General features: G+C 38.8%; 1 protein-coding gene, 1 non-coding gene and 1 pseudogene across 3 annotated transcripts in view; 1 reads left to right on the forward strand and 2 right to left on the reverse strand.

Moving 5' to 3' along the window:
• MFSD14A (major facilitator superfamily domain containing 14A) overlaps nucleotides 1-17,959 on the forward strand; it is a 54,900-nt gene that overhangs the window by 7,843 nt on the left and 29,098 nt on the right. The window contains exon 2 of one of the 2 annotated variants that reach the window (XM_032262947.1): nucleotides 11,157-11,252. The exons of the other annotated variant lie outside the window; for it this stretch is intronic. Coding sequence (XP_032118838.1) covers nucleotides 11,157-11,252 — 96 coding nt within the window. The remainder of the gene's footprint in view (nucleotides 1-11,156; nucleotides 11,253-17,959) is intronic. 2 annotated transcript variants of the gene reach the window in all.
• On the reverse strand, nucleotides 10,311-10,435 carry LOC116539812. The gene has a single exon (XR_004264206.1). It is a non-coding gene; the product is annotated as a U6atac minor spliceosomal RNA (small nuclear RNA).
• LOC116539788 lies at nucleotides 14,626-16,464 on the reverse strand (annotated as a pseudogene).

The raw sequence follows: 17,959 nt of genomic DNA on the forward strand, positions 1-17,959 counted from the left end.
TAGGATTGCTTTTTCTTGTTCTGTGAAGTATGATGCTGGTATTTTGACGGGAATTACATTTAGTCTATGGATTGTTTTGGTGAGCACGGTCATTTTCACAATGTTGATTCTTCCTATCCATGAGCAAGGGGTGTGTTTCCCTTTGCGTCATCTATGATTTTTTTTAACAGTGTTTTGTAGTTTTCCTTGTAAAGATCTTTCACTTCCTTGGCTAAGTATATTCCTAGGTGTTTTATTTATTTATTTATTTATTTATTTTTGCAGCTATTGTAAAAGGGATTGATTTCTCTATTTGATTCTCAGCTTGGTCGTTGTTGGAATATAGCAGTGCTACTGATTGGTGTCATTGATTTTGTATCCTGAGACTTACTGAATTTGTTTATCAGATCTAGGAGCTTTTCGGATGAGTCATTAGGGTTTTCTAGACATACGATCATATCATTGGCAAACAGGGACAGTTTGATTTCTTCTTTTCCAGTTTGCATGCTCCTTATTCCTTTCTCTTATCAGATTGCTCTGGCTAGGACTTAAATTTTTTTTAATTGCTATGGCTACAAAGTAGATACAGATATTTATGGGATACATCTGATATTTTGATATAAGCATGCATTCATACAGGTATATAATTTATATATAAAATCAGGGATACTGGGGTATCCATTACCTCAAACATTTATCATTTCTTTGTGTTAGGAACATGCCAATTCCACTTGTAGTTATTTTAAAATATACAATAAATAATTTTTGACTATAGTCACCCTGCTGTGTTCTCTAACACCAGATCTTATTCTTTTTGTTTTTCTTTTCCTCACACTACATCAACAAATATTCCTTCTATCCAACTGTATTTTTGCACCCACTTTATCCCTGCCTCCCTGCTATTTGCCCAGCCTCTGGTAACCATTCTACTCTGTATTTCCATGAGATCAACTTTTTAAGTTTTAATCCCTGCATGTGAGTATATGTAAAATTTGTCTTTCTGTGCCTGACTTATTTCAATGAACATAATGCCTTTCATTTCTATCCATGTTGTTGCAAATGACATGATTTCATTCTTTTTATGGCTAAATAATATTGTATTGCATATATGTACCACATTTTCTCTCTCTCTTTTTAAATTAGAGATGAGATCTTGTTATGTTGCCCAGGCTGGTCTCAAACTCTGCTCAAGTATTCTCCTGCCTCAGCCTCCCAAAGTGCTGGTGTTACAGAAGGGAACTACTATGCCTGTCCTGTTTCTTCTTCTTTTATTATTATTATTTTTAGCCTCCTTTTTCTTTTCAACATGCAGACTTTTTATTAAATGTGTACAACATTTTCTTTGTCTGTTCCTCTACTGATGGACACTTAGGTTGATTCCTGATCTTGGCTGTTTTGAATAGTGCTACAATAAACCTGGGAGTACAGATATCTCGTTTATATTGATTTCTTTTCTTTTGGATATATAATCATAAGTGGAATTGCTGGGTCATATGATAGTTCTGTAACTTCCATACCGTTCTGCATAGTGGCTGTACTGATTTACATTCCCACCAACAGTGTACGAGAGGTCCCCTTTCTTTACATCTTTGCCAGCATTTGTTATCGCCTGTCTTTTGGATATAAGCCATTTTAACTGGGATGAGATGATATGTTATCATTTTGATTTGCATTTCTTTGATAATCAATGATGGTTGAGCATTTTTTCATATACCTGTTGATCACTTGTATGTCAATGTCTATTTAGGTCTTATGCCCCTCTAAATATAAATATAAATATATATTTTTTTATAGGAGTTGTTTGAGCTCCTTATATATTCTGGTTATTAATTCCTTGTCACAGTGATATTTCACAAATATTTTCTCCCATTCTGTGGCTTGTCTCTTGTTTCCTTTGCTGTGCAGCTTTTTAACTTGATGTTTTAACTCTTTGTCCCTCTTTGCTTTGGTGGCCTGTGCTTTTCAGGTATTATTGAAGAAATCTAGGCAGGGCACCATGGCTCACACCTGTAATCCCAGCACTTTGGGAGGGCAAGATAAGGGGATCACTTGCGGTCAGGAGTTTGAGACTAGCTTGGCCAACATGGTGAAACCTCGTCTCTACTAAAAATACAAAAATTAGCCAGGTATGGTGGCAGGTGCCTGTTAATCCCAGCTACTCCAGAGGCTGAGGCAGGAGAATTGCTTGAACCCGGGAGGTGGAGGTTGCAGTGAGCTGAAATCACGCCACTGCTCTCCAGCCTGGGCGACAGAGCGAGACTCTTGTCTCCAAAAAAACAAAAAAAGAAAAAAAAAAATATTTGCTCAGACTAATGTCTTAGAGTGTATTCCCAGTGTTTTCTTCTAGTAGTTTTGTGGTTTCAGGTCTTAGATTTGATTGTACATGATGAGAGATAGGGGTGTAATTTCATTCTTCTCCATATGGATATCCAGTTTTCCCAGCACGGTTTAAGGGACTGTCCTTTTCCCAATGTATATTTCAGTGCCATCAAAAATGAGTTGACTAAAAATGCATGGATTTATTTCTGGGTTCTCTATTGTGTTCTGTTGGTCTGTGTGTCTGTTTTTATGCTATACTGTTTTGGTTATTATCACTTTGTAGTATAATTTGAAGTGAAATAATGTGATACCTCCAGCCTTGTTTTTTTGTTTTTTTTTTTTTTTTTTCCCTTCCTCCTGTTTGAGACAGTCTTGTTCTGTTGCCCAGGCTGGAGTGCAGTGGCGTGATCTTGGCTCACTGCAACCTCCCTGTCTCCTGGTTCAAGCGATTCTCCTGCCTCAGCCTCTTGAGTAGGTGGGACTACAGGCATTCACCACCACGTGGGCCCAGCTAATTTTTGTATTTTTGGTAGAGACAGGGTTTTACTGTGGTGGCCAGACTGGGCACAAACTCCTGACCTCGTGATCCGCCTGCCTCAGCCTCCCAAAGTGCTGGGATTACAGGCGTGAGCCACCGTGCCTGGCCTCCAGCCTTGTTCTTTTTGCTCAGGATTGCTTTGGCTCTTTTGTGGTTCCATATAAGTTTTAGAATTAAAAAAAAATTTTGTGAAGAATGTCATTCGTAGTTTAATAGGAACTGCGCTGAATCTGTAGATTGCTTTGAGTAGTATTGAAAATTTTTTTTTCTTTTTTTGAGACGAAGTCTCTGTCTATCACCCAGGCTGGAGTGCAGTGGCGTGATCTCTGCTCACTGCAACCTCCGCCTTTGGGTTCAAGCGATTCTTCTGCCTCAGCCTCCTGAGTAGCTGGGATTACAGGCACATGCCGCTATGCCAGGCTAATTTTTTTTTGTATTTTTAGTAGAGGCGGGGTTTCACCATGTTGGTCACAGGCTGGCCTCGAACTCCTGACCTTGTGATCTGCCCACTTCCGCCTCCCGAAGTGCTGGGATTATATGCATGAGCCACCATGCCAGGCCTTGAAATTTTAACAGTATTGATTCTTCCAATTTATGAACATGGAATATCTTCTCACTTGTGTGTGTGTCCTCTTCAATTCCTGTTATCAATGTTTTATAGTTTACATTATAGACATCTTTCATTTCTTTAAGTTTATTCCTAGGTATTTGTAGCTGTTGTAAGTGGGATTACTTTCTTGGTTTTGTTTTTAGGTATTTGCTGTTGGCATATAGAAATGCTACTGATTTTTGTATCCTGCAAATTTAATGAATTTGCTCCTATTCTGATAGTTTTTTTCAGGTGGGGTATTTAGGGTTCTCTCTACATAAGATCATGTCATCTGTAAAGAGGGACAATTTTGACTTCCTCTTTTCTAATTTGGATGCCTTTTATTTCTTACTCTTGTCTAATTGCTCTAGTTAGTACTTTCCAGTACTTTGTTGAATAAGAGTGGTAAAGTGGGCATCTTGTTTTGTTTCAGATCTTTGAGGAAAGGCTTTTAGTTTTTCCCTGTTTAGTATGCTAGCCCTGTGTCTGTCATATATGGCTTTTATCATGTTGAAGTATATTCCTTCTATACCATTTTTGAGAGTTTTTATCATGAAGCAATGTTGAATTATTTAATAAATGGTTTTTCACCATCAGTTGAAATTATCATTTTTTTCCTTCATTCCTTTGAAATGATGTATCACATTGATTGATTTATGTATGTTGGACATAAATCAATTGGAAGAACATAGTTGACCTTCCCTTCCTCTCTGCTACAGCACATCTTTCATAGTCTTCTGCTATTCGTTTGCCTTTTAAGTCCTATCATTGCATCCCTGGATGATTCCCACTTGAACAGATAAATGAGCTTTTTTAACGTGTTGGTGAATTTGATTTGCTAGTATTTTTTAAAGGATTTTTGTGGCAATGTTCGTCACAGATATTGTCCTGTAGTTTTTTTTATTTTGTTGTCCTCCATGCTAGTTTTAGGTAATTTTTCTCTTAAATAAACAAAGCATTTTCCTACTAAAGTGTAAGCATGTTTATTAGAAAAAATACGGAAAATTCAGAACAGCGTAGTAAACAGTGTTGTATCACTTAAAATCATTACTCAATATAAACTCTTACTTACATTGAGATCAATATTGTTTTTCATAATTGAAATTACCCTACGTATACAATTTTATATCCTACTTTGATTTTTAAAAAATTTAACATTACTATGAGCATTTTTGTGGGTCATTAGACATTATCTCTGAACAGTTTTGGGCTGCATGTTATTTTATCTGATTATATGCTGTGATCTGATTATAGGATGTGTAGCAAAAGATTGAGCTTGGTATTGTTCCTATTGTAAATGATGCTGTCATGAACATCTTTGTAGTAGAGCTTTTTCTGAATGTTTATTTTGATAGAATGCTATTAAATATTTTAAGAATTGTTAATATGCCTTATATACTTTTAATCAGGTCTTGGTGCTTTTGTATTGGTTTTGTAAATACTCCACCAAATTACAATAGTAATCCTCTCTTATTTCTTTCATAATCTTCTGCTATTTGTTTGCCTTTTAAATTCAGCTGATGTTGTACATGTTTTTCTCAAACCAGTGTGCCTAAAACGGAATTACTCTTTCACACTTTCCCATTTCCTCACTGCCTAGTTGACTAAGCCAGAAATTGTGACCTTCCCTTCCTTTCTGCTAGTTAACCAGTGAATCCTGTTGATTCTACCTCCTAAATGTTTTTTGTATCTGTTCACTTATCGCCATTCCTGCTGCCCGTTCTTCTTCAAGTTTCTATTTCTTCTCACCTCGTTTTCTGCAACAGCCTGCCTTCTGGTCTTGCTAATTCCCTTTCAGTTTATTTGCCATGTGACAGTGAAAGTTATTGTTCTAGAAAGGCAGACCTGTGATGTGATGTTATTCTCTGGCTTAAGACATTTTAATGTTTTCCTGCTGCCTTCAGGTTAAAAGGCCTTAATGTGACTTAAAAGGCCCTTTTCAACTGGGCACAGTGGCTCATGCTTATAATCTCAAGACTTCAGAAGGCTGAGTCAGGAGGATCCGTAGAGCCCAGGAGACTAGCCTGGGCAACATGGTGAAACTCTGTCCCTATGTTTGTTTTTAAGCCTTTTCAAGTCACTGCTTTTCACCTTTCAGCTTCAGTTATTACCTCTTTCCTCCTTAGATACTGAAATAAGCAATAATATATCCTGTCTTCTGGCCTTTGCATGTTCTGTTTTCTTTATCTCAGATACTCTTGGTCACCATATCCCCTCTCCCACTGGTGTACAGCTGACAATCTTGACACCTTTCCCACTCACTGGACTTTGAGGTCTCACCTTAGATAATACTGCCTGTCTTTTAGGAAGCCTTCCCTGACCTTCTCCTCAACTGATTAAGTAAGCTTCATTTTAACAGAGCCACTCAGGAGGCTGAGGCACAAGAATTGCTTGAACCCGAGAGGCAGGGGTTGCGGTGAGCCAAGATCACGCTGCTGCACTCCAGCCTGGGCGACTGAGCGAGACTTGGCCTCAGTAAACAAACAAACAAACACAGAGACACTTAAAAAAAAAATTTTCCCCCAGAGACAGGGTCTCATCCTGTCACCCAGGCTGGAGTGCAATGGTATGATCATAGCTCATTGCAGCCTCAAACTTCTGGGCTAAAGCAGTCCTCCTGCCCCAGCCTCCCAAGTAGCTGGGACTTAAAGGCATTTACTATCATGCCCTGCTGAGAGCCACTTTTAACATTTTATTTTCTACTGTCTTTTCTGCTCTGTGTGTATATTTATAAATATGTTAAATATAATTACCATCTTATTTTTTTATCAGCATTTCCCAAAGTCTTTTCCAAGGAGTGCAAATGTCCAAGAGATACGCTCTAGTCATGTCAAAGAAGGATTCCATTGTCACGTTTGGAAAACAGGGTATACCATATTTTCTTGGAAATTAATATAAATTAGCATGCTTTAAGCCCTGAGAAGTTCTACCAAGCTTTTTGCTAGGGGCTGGATATATGTGGTGGTGAACACAACAGGTTTAAAACTTACCATATCCTATGGCCATTTTTTTGTTTTTTTCAGGCAGTCTTAATCTGTTGCTGAGGCTGGGGTACAGTGGCACGATCTCGGCTCACTGCAACCTCCGCCTCCCAGGTTCAAGCAATTCTCCTGCCTCAGCCTTTTTGAGTAGCTGGGATTACAGGCACACGCCACCATGCCCAGCTAATTTTTGTATTTTTAGTAGAGACAGGGTTTCGCCGCGTTGGCCAGGCTGGTCTCGAACTCCTGGCCTCAAGTGATCTGCCCGCCTTGGCCTCCCAAAGTGCTGGGATTACAGGCGTAAGCCACCATGCTCGGCTTCCTGTGGCCATTTTTTGACCTTGTATTACTATGCTTGTTCCATTTGACGCTAGTCATTACCTCTTCCTTCCTGAAACTCCTCCATTGTCATGTGTGACACTGTATTTTCTTCACTCTCCTGATATTTTCTTCACTGTCCTGATACTTTTCTCACTGTTTCTTTTTCTTCCCCTTTTCTTTATCAAAGAAGAAAAACCTTCATTATTTTCCTCTGCCTGCTGCTTGCTTCTTGGGGTTCTGTCTTAGCTCACTGCTCTTTTCACGCTTTACAGTCCTGATAACCTCATCTACTCTGGTGGTTTCAGATACTACATTTGCTGCTAATTGTTTTAATCAGTGCTCAAAGACAATACAAATGTTTCAAGTAAAGAGGGCAGTTTTGTAGATAGGACCTGAAGTAAATCCAAGCCTCGTGGGGAAGGTGCCAGGAAGCCACTAGCAATTACTGCTAGACAACCAAGCTAAACACGTAGAAGTTGTTCTTGATTCTCCCTCCTGCTGTTTATCAACGTCCTTCCAGTTTCAAATCCTGAATCCTTAATCCATTCTCTCCCTTCCAGCATTCATACTATGCCACCGTTTTATGCCCTCATCTCTTTTTTGAGCTAATTCAAATAGCTTCCTTTTGCATGTACATTGCTCTTCCATTTTATCCTTTAGGAAATCACCAGAGTGAGGTATTGAACAATGCAGATCTGATCAAACCATTTTCTTGCTTGAAACCCTTCAGTGGTTTCCTGTGTCTCTAGAGTAAAGATGACAAATTCCTTAACAAAGTTTAGAGGCGGCTTCTTCTGCCTCCCTCTCTTTCACTCCATGACTAGAACTTTATTCTCCAGTAGCTTTTAACTGTCATGACCCTTATCTGCTTCATTTTGACTTTCACAGAAGTGACTGTCATGCCACTTCCTTTTCTTGCCATTCTCTTGCCTTGCCTCCTAATCTGTACATGTCTCTTATTGTATTTATACTAAGCAGATAGTTATGTTTCTTCCTCTCTAGACTCAACTTGAGATCAGGGAGTGTGTCCTGTTTTGGTAATCCTGGAACCTCTGTTATATAGTAAGTGTTCTGTAAATGTTTGTTGAGTGAATGAAACCTGTAGAGATTCATCAGTCATGGTTCTTCAGTTTCCTATTCCCCTTGTCTGAAGTTCTTCAATTGCAAGTTCTACGGAGGGGGTGTTCAGGTGCTTAAATTCTGTAGATTGGAAGAGCTATTATTTTAAATGCTAATGCATTGTGACAATATTAAAAATAATACATCATCATTTTCAGCACATAGAGAAATCCAAGCACAATATTTTTATATAAGGCTGTTGAATATACTTTAAGGCTTAGGTATGGCATTGTAATGTGTACCTGTTAACACACAAAAACGTTTACATATCTTAAATGTTTAAGTTTTAGACTTTTTATCTAGAAAACATTGTCATGGTACACACGAAAACATTTACATATCTTAATTGTTTGAGTTCTAGACTTTTATCTAGAAAATCTAACCATGGCTAGTTGCCGTGGGTCATGCTTGTAATCCTGGCATGTTGGGAGGCGGAGGTGGGAGGATCGCTTGAGGCCAGGAGTTTGAGACCAGCTTGGGTAACATAGTGAGACCCCATCTCTACCAAAAAAAAAAAAAAAACAGCTAAGTGTGGTAATTTGTGCCTGTAGTCCCAGCCCCTTGGGAGGCTGAGGTTGGGAGGATTGCTTTAGCCCAGCAGGTTGAGGCTGCAGTAAGCCATGATTGTGCCACTGGACTCCATCCAGCCTGGGCAACAGAGTGAGATCCTGTCCACAAAACAGAAAGAAAAGAAAGTTTTGTCCTTCTATTATACACACTTGTTAAGTGGTGACTAAATATTATGGGCTGGACACAGTGGCTCAAGTCTGTAATCTTATCACTTTGGGAGGCTGAGGCGCGTGGATCACTTGAGCTTAGCAGTTCGAGACCAGCCTGGGCAACAAGGCGAAATCTCATCTGTACAAAAAATAGGAAACAAATTAGCTGGCCATGGTGACACACACCTGTAGTCCCAGCTACTTGGTGGGCTAGGGGGGAGGATCACTTGAGCCCTGGAGGTCGGGGCTGCATTCATCTGAGACTGTGCCACTGCATTCCAGCCTGGTGACAAAGTGAGACCCTGTCTCAAAACATAAAAATAAATAATATTATAAGCTGCTTATTAGCAAGTTTATACTTCCCTTTAAAATATGAAATGTGGCCAGGCACAGTGGCTCACACCGGTAATCCCAGCACTTTGGGAGGCCGGGGCAGACAGATTACCTGAGTTCAGCAGTTCAGGACCAGTCTGGCCAACATGGTGAAACCTTGTCTCTACTAAAAATACAAAAAAATTAGCTGGGCTTGGTGGTGGGTATGCGTAATCCCAGGTATTTGGGAGGCTGAGGCAGGAGAATTGTTTGAACTCCGGAGGTGGAGGTTGAAGTGAGCCGAGATCACACCATTGCACTCCGGCCTGGGCAATAGAGTAAGACTCTATTTCAAAAAAATAAATTTAAAAACTGAGATAAATTTTTAAAATTCTAACTTTTTAATAGATTTTATTTTTAATTGACAAATTGTACATATTTGTGGGGTACATAGTGATGTTTCAATAAGTAAAAAGTGTGGTGATAAGATCAGAGTAATTAGCATATCTACAACATTTATCATTTCTTTGTGTTGGCAACATTCAATATCCTTCCAGCCGTTTGGAACTATATATTATTAACTGTAGTCACCCTACAATGGTGTAAAACTATAGAACTTATTCCTCCTATCTGGCTTTAGTTTCATAGCCTTCAACAAATCTCTCCCTATCCTTCCCACCCTTTGGTATCCTCTGTTCTACTTTTTACTTCTATGAGATCAACTTTTTTTAGCCTCTACATATGGGTGAGAATATTCAGTGTTTTAACTTTGTGTTCCTGGCTTATTTCACTTAACATAAAGTTCTCCAGTTCCATCCATTTTGCCACAAATGACAGGATTTCATTTTTTATGACTGAATAGTATCTCATGCTGTGTAAAATACCAGATTTTCTTTATCCACTCATCTGTTTTTTAGGCACCTATGTTAATTCCGTATCTTGGGTATTGTGAATAGTGATGCAGTAAACATGGGGGTGCAGATGTCTCTCCAGCGTAATCATTTCCTTTCCTTGGATAAATTTTCATTAGTAGAATTACTGGACATGCAGTAGTTCTATTTGTAGTTTTTGAGGGACCTTCATACTAGTCTCCATAGTGGCTGTACTAATTTACATTCTCACTAGCAGTATATAAGATAGTTCCCTTTTCTCTGCATCCTCACCAGCATTTGTTCTGTTCTATCTTTTTGATTGTAGCCATTCTAACTCGAGTGAGATGATACCTCATTTTGGTTTTGATTTGCATTTCCCTGATGATTAGTGCTGTTGAGCATTTTTTTGTATAACCGTTTGCTGTTTGTGTGTCGTCTTTTGGAAAATGTCTATTCAGATCATTTGCTTATTTTTAAATCAGATTATTTTGTTGTGTGATTTTTGCTGTTGAGATGTTTCAGTTCCTTGTATATTTAGGATATTTATCCCATGTTAGATGAGAAATATGATGGTTAAATGCCACCGAGATAGTTGGCAGTGCCTTAATGTATGCATGTTGTCGGGCCGAGGGCCTCTTCCATCCTTGTCAAGGGACGTGCTAACCTTCTCTACTTTAATATAACACTGAAGTGATTCTTAAGACATCTCTAACAGCAGTATAAAATTAATTTTGTATTTTCTTTCTCACGTATATCAAGTTCCAAATCTCTTATATACTTTCTCTGGGGATTGTTCTGCTTTTGAGCCATGTTGATATCATGTTTATATTTTTGCCACTTGCTTTTCATTTATGTTTTGTTTTGCCAAAATAATCTTTAAAACTTTCAACTGATTGTGTTAGTCTTAATATCTATTAGTGGCTCCCCATGGTCTTCAGAATTAAATATAGACTTCTTAACATGGAAGCTGGTCTTTGAGTACCTGAAGCTCATCTTTCAATGCACCCAAGATGCAGCCCATGCAATGGTTGTACTGTCGTAGATATATGAGACCCACAATGCCTCAAGCCTCAGAACCTTTATATAGGCTGAGCTATCTTTCCCACCCTATACCTCGGCCTGTCTAACTCTATTATGTCCTTTCAGCCTTCCTCCTGGAAGTCTGATATTCCCACCTCCCAAGTTCCCTTGGACTCTATATGTTTCAACTGCATACTGTGCCTATGGTAATGAATTTAGTTGCTTTGTCTGTCCCTCTCACTTTGAAGACAGAGACAGTACAGATGTTTGGCACAGTGCCCAGCACCTATATGTTCTTAATATTTATTGACTATTACATCATTGTTATTGTTAATAATTCTGGAATGTTAACTCTTTGTTAACTTTTTAAAAATCTTGTTTTTATAGCCTCAAGGAATAGGTTCTCCTAGTGTTTATCATGCAGTTATCGTCATCTTTTTGGAGTTTTTTGCTTGGGGACTGTTGACAGCACCCACTTTGGTGGTAAGTAATCTTTTAAATTATTTAACACTGATTCCCAAATTTCTTTTTCTTCAGTTTTGGAGGAAAACATGGCCCTTTTTCCTTTGCATGGTTAATTCTCCCACCAGTATTGTTCAGTATTCACCTGTATTTTACTGGTTGAGTTGTCTTTTCCAACTCTTAACTCTCCCTTACCTTTGTTTTGTGTTGGCAGAGTAGGGGAGCCTGGAGGTGTGTGAATTTGGACTTGTCATTAGGCGTGTTCAGGCAGAGGCTTTGTCACTACTCTGAATAGAATAGAGCTTCTTAAACCCACAGGTTTAGGAAAGATTGTGTCTGTGATCTGCATGACTCGGCATAATTACTTGGAGGTTCATTTATGCAGCTGTATTTTCCAAAAACATGTTTCTGTTCATTTGGGCTAAGTACCTAGGAGGGCTATTTTTAAATAGATCTAAGCTGATTTTACCCAAATTTCCCCAGGTTTGGAACCTTAGAAAAGACTTCCCTTCCAGACCAGACAACTCAGATGATAGCCAGTTTTCTCATGTTGGTGTAGTTAAGGGGAATGGAATGAGGGAAGGATTATCTATGGTAAATATCTATATTGCCTTGAAAGGAGTAATTAAGATAAATGTACAGTTTACCTAATTCTAGAGGAATAGAATTTTAAAGTAATATACTATGTTTCCATGAGATTGTTCATATTATACAAAAAAGCTTTTCATTTAAAAAGTTATTTAATACAAAAATTATCTAAGTAGATTAAACTAGTCTTAAGAACATTTACAATGCTTATTTCTTGATATATTTATTGACAACTATGTAATTATTACTATCTATATATAAAATATTGATGTTTAGCAGTTGCTTTGGGCTGGGTACAGAGGCTCATACCTGTAATCCCAGCATTTTGGGAGGCTGGATGGGTAAATCGCTTGAACTCAGGAGTTCAACACCAGCCTGGGCAACATGGTGAAACCCTTTCTGTACAAAAAATGCAAAAATTAGTTGGGCATAGTGGCACATGATTGTAGTCCCAGCTACTTGAGAGGCTAAGGCAGGAGAATGACTTCTGCCCAGGAGGCGGAGGTTGTAGTGACCTGAGATCTTGCTACTGCACTCCAACCTGGGCGATGGGAGTGAAACCTTGTCTCAAAAACAAATTACAAAAAAAAAACAGTTATTTTGAATATATAGAGCATATTTATGAGTATTGCTATTAAAAAAAGGTTTTTTGTTTACTAATTTCAGATAGAAATCTTTCAAAAATTAATTTATACATTTCCTGGCTTCATAATCAAAGCATAGTGATTTGGAACTTCCTCAGATGATGCAAGTTCATTATGACCTTCATAACTTCATTGTATTGTAATAACCTGTTTGTTGTCAAGGGCTACTGCAGGGCTGTAATAACTTTATGGACTCATAACTTTACATTAGCTTTCCTAATGTTCCAGCATGCTTGTTTATAACCTACTGTCAGTTTAACATATAAATCTGCCTGGTGGAACATCACTCCTACCATTTAAAGTACTTGAGCTTTTTAATAGTAAACAGTCCACATGTGTTTATGTTATGATAGACCCAGTCACAGTCCTTTTATGTATTCAAAGTGGAATATGTTAGGACTGTGCTAACTTTGAATACACAAATGTATTAATCCTCACAACCACCTTATCAGTGAGATATTACTCTCATAATACAGATGAGGAAACTGGGGCTTAGAAAAGTTAGGAAACTTGATTGCTACCGTGACAGTAAGCTGCAGTGTTGGTATTTGCACCTTGGCTTCCGTAACTCCTCCAGTGCTCAGTCTTTTGGGGAATGCAGGAAGTAAGTAGTTTGTACTCATGTTTTAGATAGTTGTTATCAGGCAGCCCAACGACTAGCTAGCTAGGGCAATCAGAATGTGGATGAGCTGTTAACAAGCTATAAAAAAAGCATTTTGTGATGTTTCCATAATTTGTTGTCAGTATTTCAAGTGTGTAAGCTGTTTTAAAAATTTGCTTCTGGTTTACATATTTTTTAGGTATGTCATCTTTTCTGTAATTTAGGTACTTTTTTTTTCCTACTCAGACAAAGGGAGGCTATCTTTTTTAAGAACAAGGATGGAGTCCACTTAATTAGAAAGGCTTGTTTATTAGTTCATTTTTCATAGACTAATGTTGTGCTTAGTATATTCTTAATTTAAAAATATTTTTAATTTTTGTTTGTTTTCTTTTTTTTTTTTTTTGAGAGTCTCGCTCTGTCACCTAGGCTGGAGTGCAGTGGTGCAGGCTTGTCTCACTGCAATCTCTGCCTTACAGGTTCACGCAATTCTCCTGCCTCAACCTCCCGAGTAGCTGGGACTACAGGCACATGCTACCCCCCGGCTAATTTTTGTATTTTTAGTAGAGATGGGGTTTTACGACGTTGGCCAGGCTGGTCTTGAACTCCTGACCTCAGGTGATCTGCCTGCCTCAGTCTCCTGAAGTGCTGGGATTACAGGCGTGAGCCACTGTGCCTGGCTGTTTTCTTTTTAAAATACAGATTCTCCTTGACATACAATGGGAAACCCATCTATGTTGAAAATATTAAGTCAGAAGTGCACTTAATACACCTCACCTACTGAACATCATATTTTAGCCTAGGCTACCTTAAATACACTCAGAACACTTACATTCACCTACAGTTGGGCAAAATCATCTAGCAGTACAATACACTAGAGTAACAATTGTTTGTCCTTGTGGTTGGATGACTGGCTCTCTGGCATCAGGAGAGAGTATCCTACTGTGTATCACTAGCCAGGGATAAGATCAGAATTCAACATTTAAAGTACGGTTTCTACTGAATAGCTTTTGCATTATCATCAAGTTGAAAAGTCATAAGTTGAATCATCCTAAGTCAAATCATCGTAAGTCAAGGACCATCTCTACTGAATTCTAGTTAGGAAAATGAAAGGTACTAATTTGTGGTGATTTAATGACCTCTTTTTTTTTTGGCCAGCATGAGTGCATTTTCTGGAATAACTGCTACAGTATTTTTTGCCAATTATTTGATTTACAGCAAGACTTTGCTTTTCTGTGATTGTCGTAATAGTTACTCTTAATTCCTGTATTTGATCTTTATACTTGAGTTTTAAAATGGCAAACTGATGAGTTATGGTTACTAGGAAGAGTTGACTATAATATTATAATATTCACAATTTACCTTTTTTATTTTTTACTGCTTTTTTTTTCTCATTAAACTTTTTTAATGGGTCTCAAACTTCTGTGACAAGTTTTTGGTCAAGTTGTTTCCATTAAAAAGTACTGATTTTAAAAACTAATAACTTAAAGCTGCCACATGCAAAAAAGAAAAACAGAGTGGTCCATAAAACATTCTCCTTTCCTTCTGAAGGTTTTATGATGCATTGTTATCATTAACTAGTTTTTTACTACTACACTTAAATGGCAAGTTAAAACAAACAGTTCTGAGACGGTTCTTCCACCACTGATATTAAGACCAGGGTAGCAGGTGTAATGTTCATTTAGCCTTTTGGGCTTTCTGGGCAGACTGGGTGACCCTGCCAGCTCCAGCAGCCTTCTTGTCCACTGCTTTGATGACACACACAGCAACTGTCTGTCTCATATCACAAACAGCAAAGCGACCCAGAGGTGGATAATCTGAGAAGCTCTCAACACACATGGGCTTGCCAGGAACCATATCAACGATGGCAGCATCACCCGACTTCAAGAATTTAGGGCCATCTTCCTGCTTTTTACCAGAATGGTGATCAGTCTTTCCTTCAGCTCAGGAAACTTGCATGCAGTGTGAGCCGTGTGGCAATCCAGTACAGGGGCATACCCAGCACTGATTTGGCCTGGTGGTTCAGGATAATCACCTGAGCAGAGAGGCCAGCTGCTTCCATTGGTGGGTCGTTTTTACTGTTACCAGCAACGTTGCCACAACAAGCATCCTTGACAGACACGTTCTTGACATTGAAGCCCATATTGTCCCCAGGAAGACCTTCACTCAAAGCTTCACGGTGCATCTCAATAGATTTTACTTCAGTTGTAACATTGACTGGAGCAAAGGTGACCACCATACCAGGTTTGAGAACACCAGTCTCCATTCGGCCAACAGAACATATACCAGTTGTTCAACAGAACCATACCACCAATTTTGTAGACATCCTGGAGAAGCAGGTGCAAGGGCTTGTCAGTTGGACAAGTAGGTGGTAGGATGTAGTCCAGAGCCTCAAGTGGCATGCTTCCTCTGGCACTGCCATCTTTATGGGTGACTTTCCATCCCTTCAGCTAAGGCATGTTGACACTTGGCTCCAGCATGTTGTCACCATTCCAACCAGAAATTGGCACAGATGCTACTGGGGTATCATTTCTTCGGGTTGTAGCCAATTTTCTTAATGTAAGTGCTGACTTCCTTAATGATTGCCTCATATCTCTTCTGGCTTTCGGGTGGCTCAGTGGAATCCATCTTGTTAAAACCAACAATCAGTTGTTTCCCAGCCTGCATGTAAGCCAGAAGGGCATGCTCTGGGATCTGTCCATTCTTGGAGATACCAGCTTCAAACTCACCAGCACCAGCAGCAACAATCAGGACAGCACAGTCAGCCTGACATGTCCCTGAAATCATGTTTCTGATGAAGCCTCTGTGTCCTGGGGCATCAATGATAATCATGTAGTACTTGCTGGTCTCAAATTCCACAAGGAGTTATCAATGGTGATACCATGTTGATGCTCAGCTTTCAGTTTATCTAAGACCCTGGCATACTTGAGGGAGCCCTTTCCCATCTCAGCAGGCTCCTTCACAAATTTTTCAGTGGTTCTTTTGTCACTGCTACCGCATTTGTAGATTAGATGTCAAGTAGCGGTGGACCCGCTGAAATCGACGTGTCCAATTACGGCAATGTTGATATGAGTCTTTTCCTTTCCCATTTTGGCTTTTAGGGGTAGTTTTCACGGCACCTGTGTTTTAGCGGCAAACCCATGCGAAAAGCTATTTTTCACTGATTTTTAAAACAAATCTCTCAGCTTTATTTCTTCTATATGTACATTTAAAAAAATGTTTATTCTGCTTATATATGTGTTTTAAAGTAGTTTTATATTTTATTTTTTTCTTAATTTATATGATAGGGAAAACTTTGAGGGTAGGGGAAGAGATTTAGGCAAAACAAGGATTAGGTTGTAGAGTTTAGATGGCTATAATTGCTGATATTTGTTATGGTTTAGGTACTTTAAAGTACTTTGGGCTTTGGGCACTGGAACAGCAGGAGTCTTTTAAGCATCACAAGGAAAATTATGCATGTAGGCACATGTGGAAACAAGAGCGACAGACTGTCTGTCTGCCTCTACCCATTTTTTTAAGAGTTGGGGTTTTGCTGTGTTGCTCAGGATAGCCTTGAATTCATAGGCTCAAGCAGTCCACCCACCTCTGCTTCCCAAGAACCGGGGACTACAGGCATGTACCACCATGCTCAGCATATAGTATATCTGTAAGTAGGATGTAAAAGTTCTCCCACAATTCCACCCACCCTCCAGCCATGATAAGAGTTTCTGGCTTTAGAGTAGCCTTTATCTTTGCCATTAGGACAGATTAGCCAACTAGAGATGAATCTTTTCAGCAGTTATGAGTTATTAATTCAGTGATTTTTTTCTTTTAATCATTGATGAATCAGTGATGCCTCAGAAGTTTTTCAGAATACCCAGGCCTTACAGCATGTCTGGCAAGGGTGCGGTCTAGGCTTATTTATTTATTTATTTATTTTTTAAGATGAATTCTCACTTTTGCCCAGGCTGCAATGCAGAGGCTTACTGCAGCCTCCACCTCCCAGGTTCAAGCGATTTTCCTGCCTCAGCCTCCTATGAAGCTGGGATTACAGGCACTCACCACTACACCTGGCTAATTTTTGTATTTTTAGTAGAGACAAGATTTCACCATGATAGCCAGCTCGTTTCAAACTCCTGACCTCAGGTAATCTGCCTGTCTTGGCCTCCCAAAGTACTGGGATTACAGGCATGAGCCACCGCATCCAGCCTGACATATCTATTTTTTAGAAGTGACCCTATTATATATTTAGTATATGTCACTAATTAAGAACAATATATTAATTCAGTGGGCTTTTAAAAAAAGGTTTTACTCATTTCAAGGCTGTTTGCCTACAGATTTTGTTTTTTGTTATTGCCTTTGTTGGCAATCTTTCTTTTGGGCTCCAGTACTCCTGTTCTTCCCCAGCACTGTGTGTGAGAGGTGTGGAAAGAGGTGAGTTTGAGGGTAAAAGAAGGCTTTCTTCTTAAAAGTCTGTTAATCTTTAAACATTTCATTTCTTTTTTATGTGTTTTGAAACTGATTATAAATGGTGTGTGGCATAAGAGTCAAATTTTTAACATTCACTTTAAGAGGAAAATGAGGATGAAGACTTACTTTATATTTTAAGTCAGTATCTTTCTTTTCCCATCCCTCCCTCAAAAATTATAGTTTATTTCAGCATTTCAGATTTCAAAGATATTCTTTCAAATTTTTTTTAATCAGATGACCAGTTTTAGACATATTAATTGTGAATGTCTGGTTTGGGATTTATGATAGCCTTAACTTCAATTTTTAAAAAACTAATGTGACATTTTAAGACAAAAAGAACTTTGTGATGCAATTATCTTTCACTTTTAAGTGCTCATGGAACATAGTCAAAAAACAAAAACTGTGTTTTGTGGAAGACCTGCTGAGGGGAAGATGGTGAGCCTCTACCA

This window comes from Sapajus apella, unplaced genomic scaffold (assembly GCF_009761245.1).
Source record: "Sapajus apella isolate SASKATOON/1434 unplaced genomic scaffold, GSC_monkey_1.0 scaffold133, whole genome shotgun sequence".
NCBI lineage: Eukaryota > Metazoa > Chordata > Mammalia > Primates > Cebidae > Sapajus > Sapajus apella.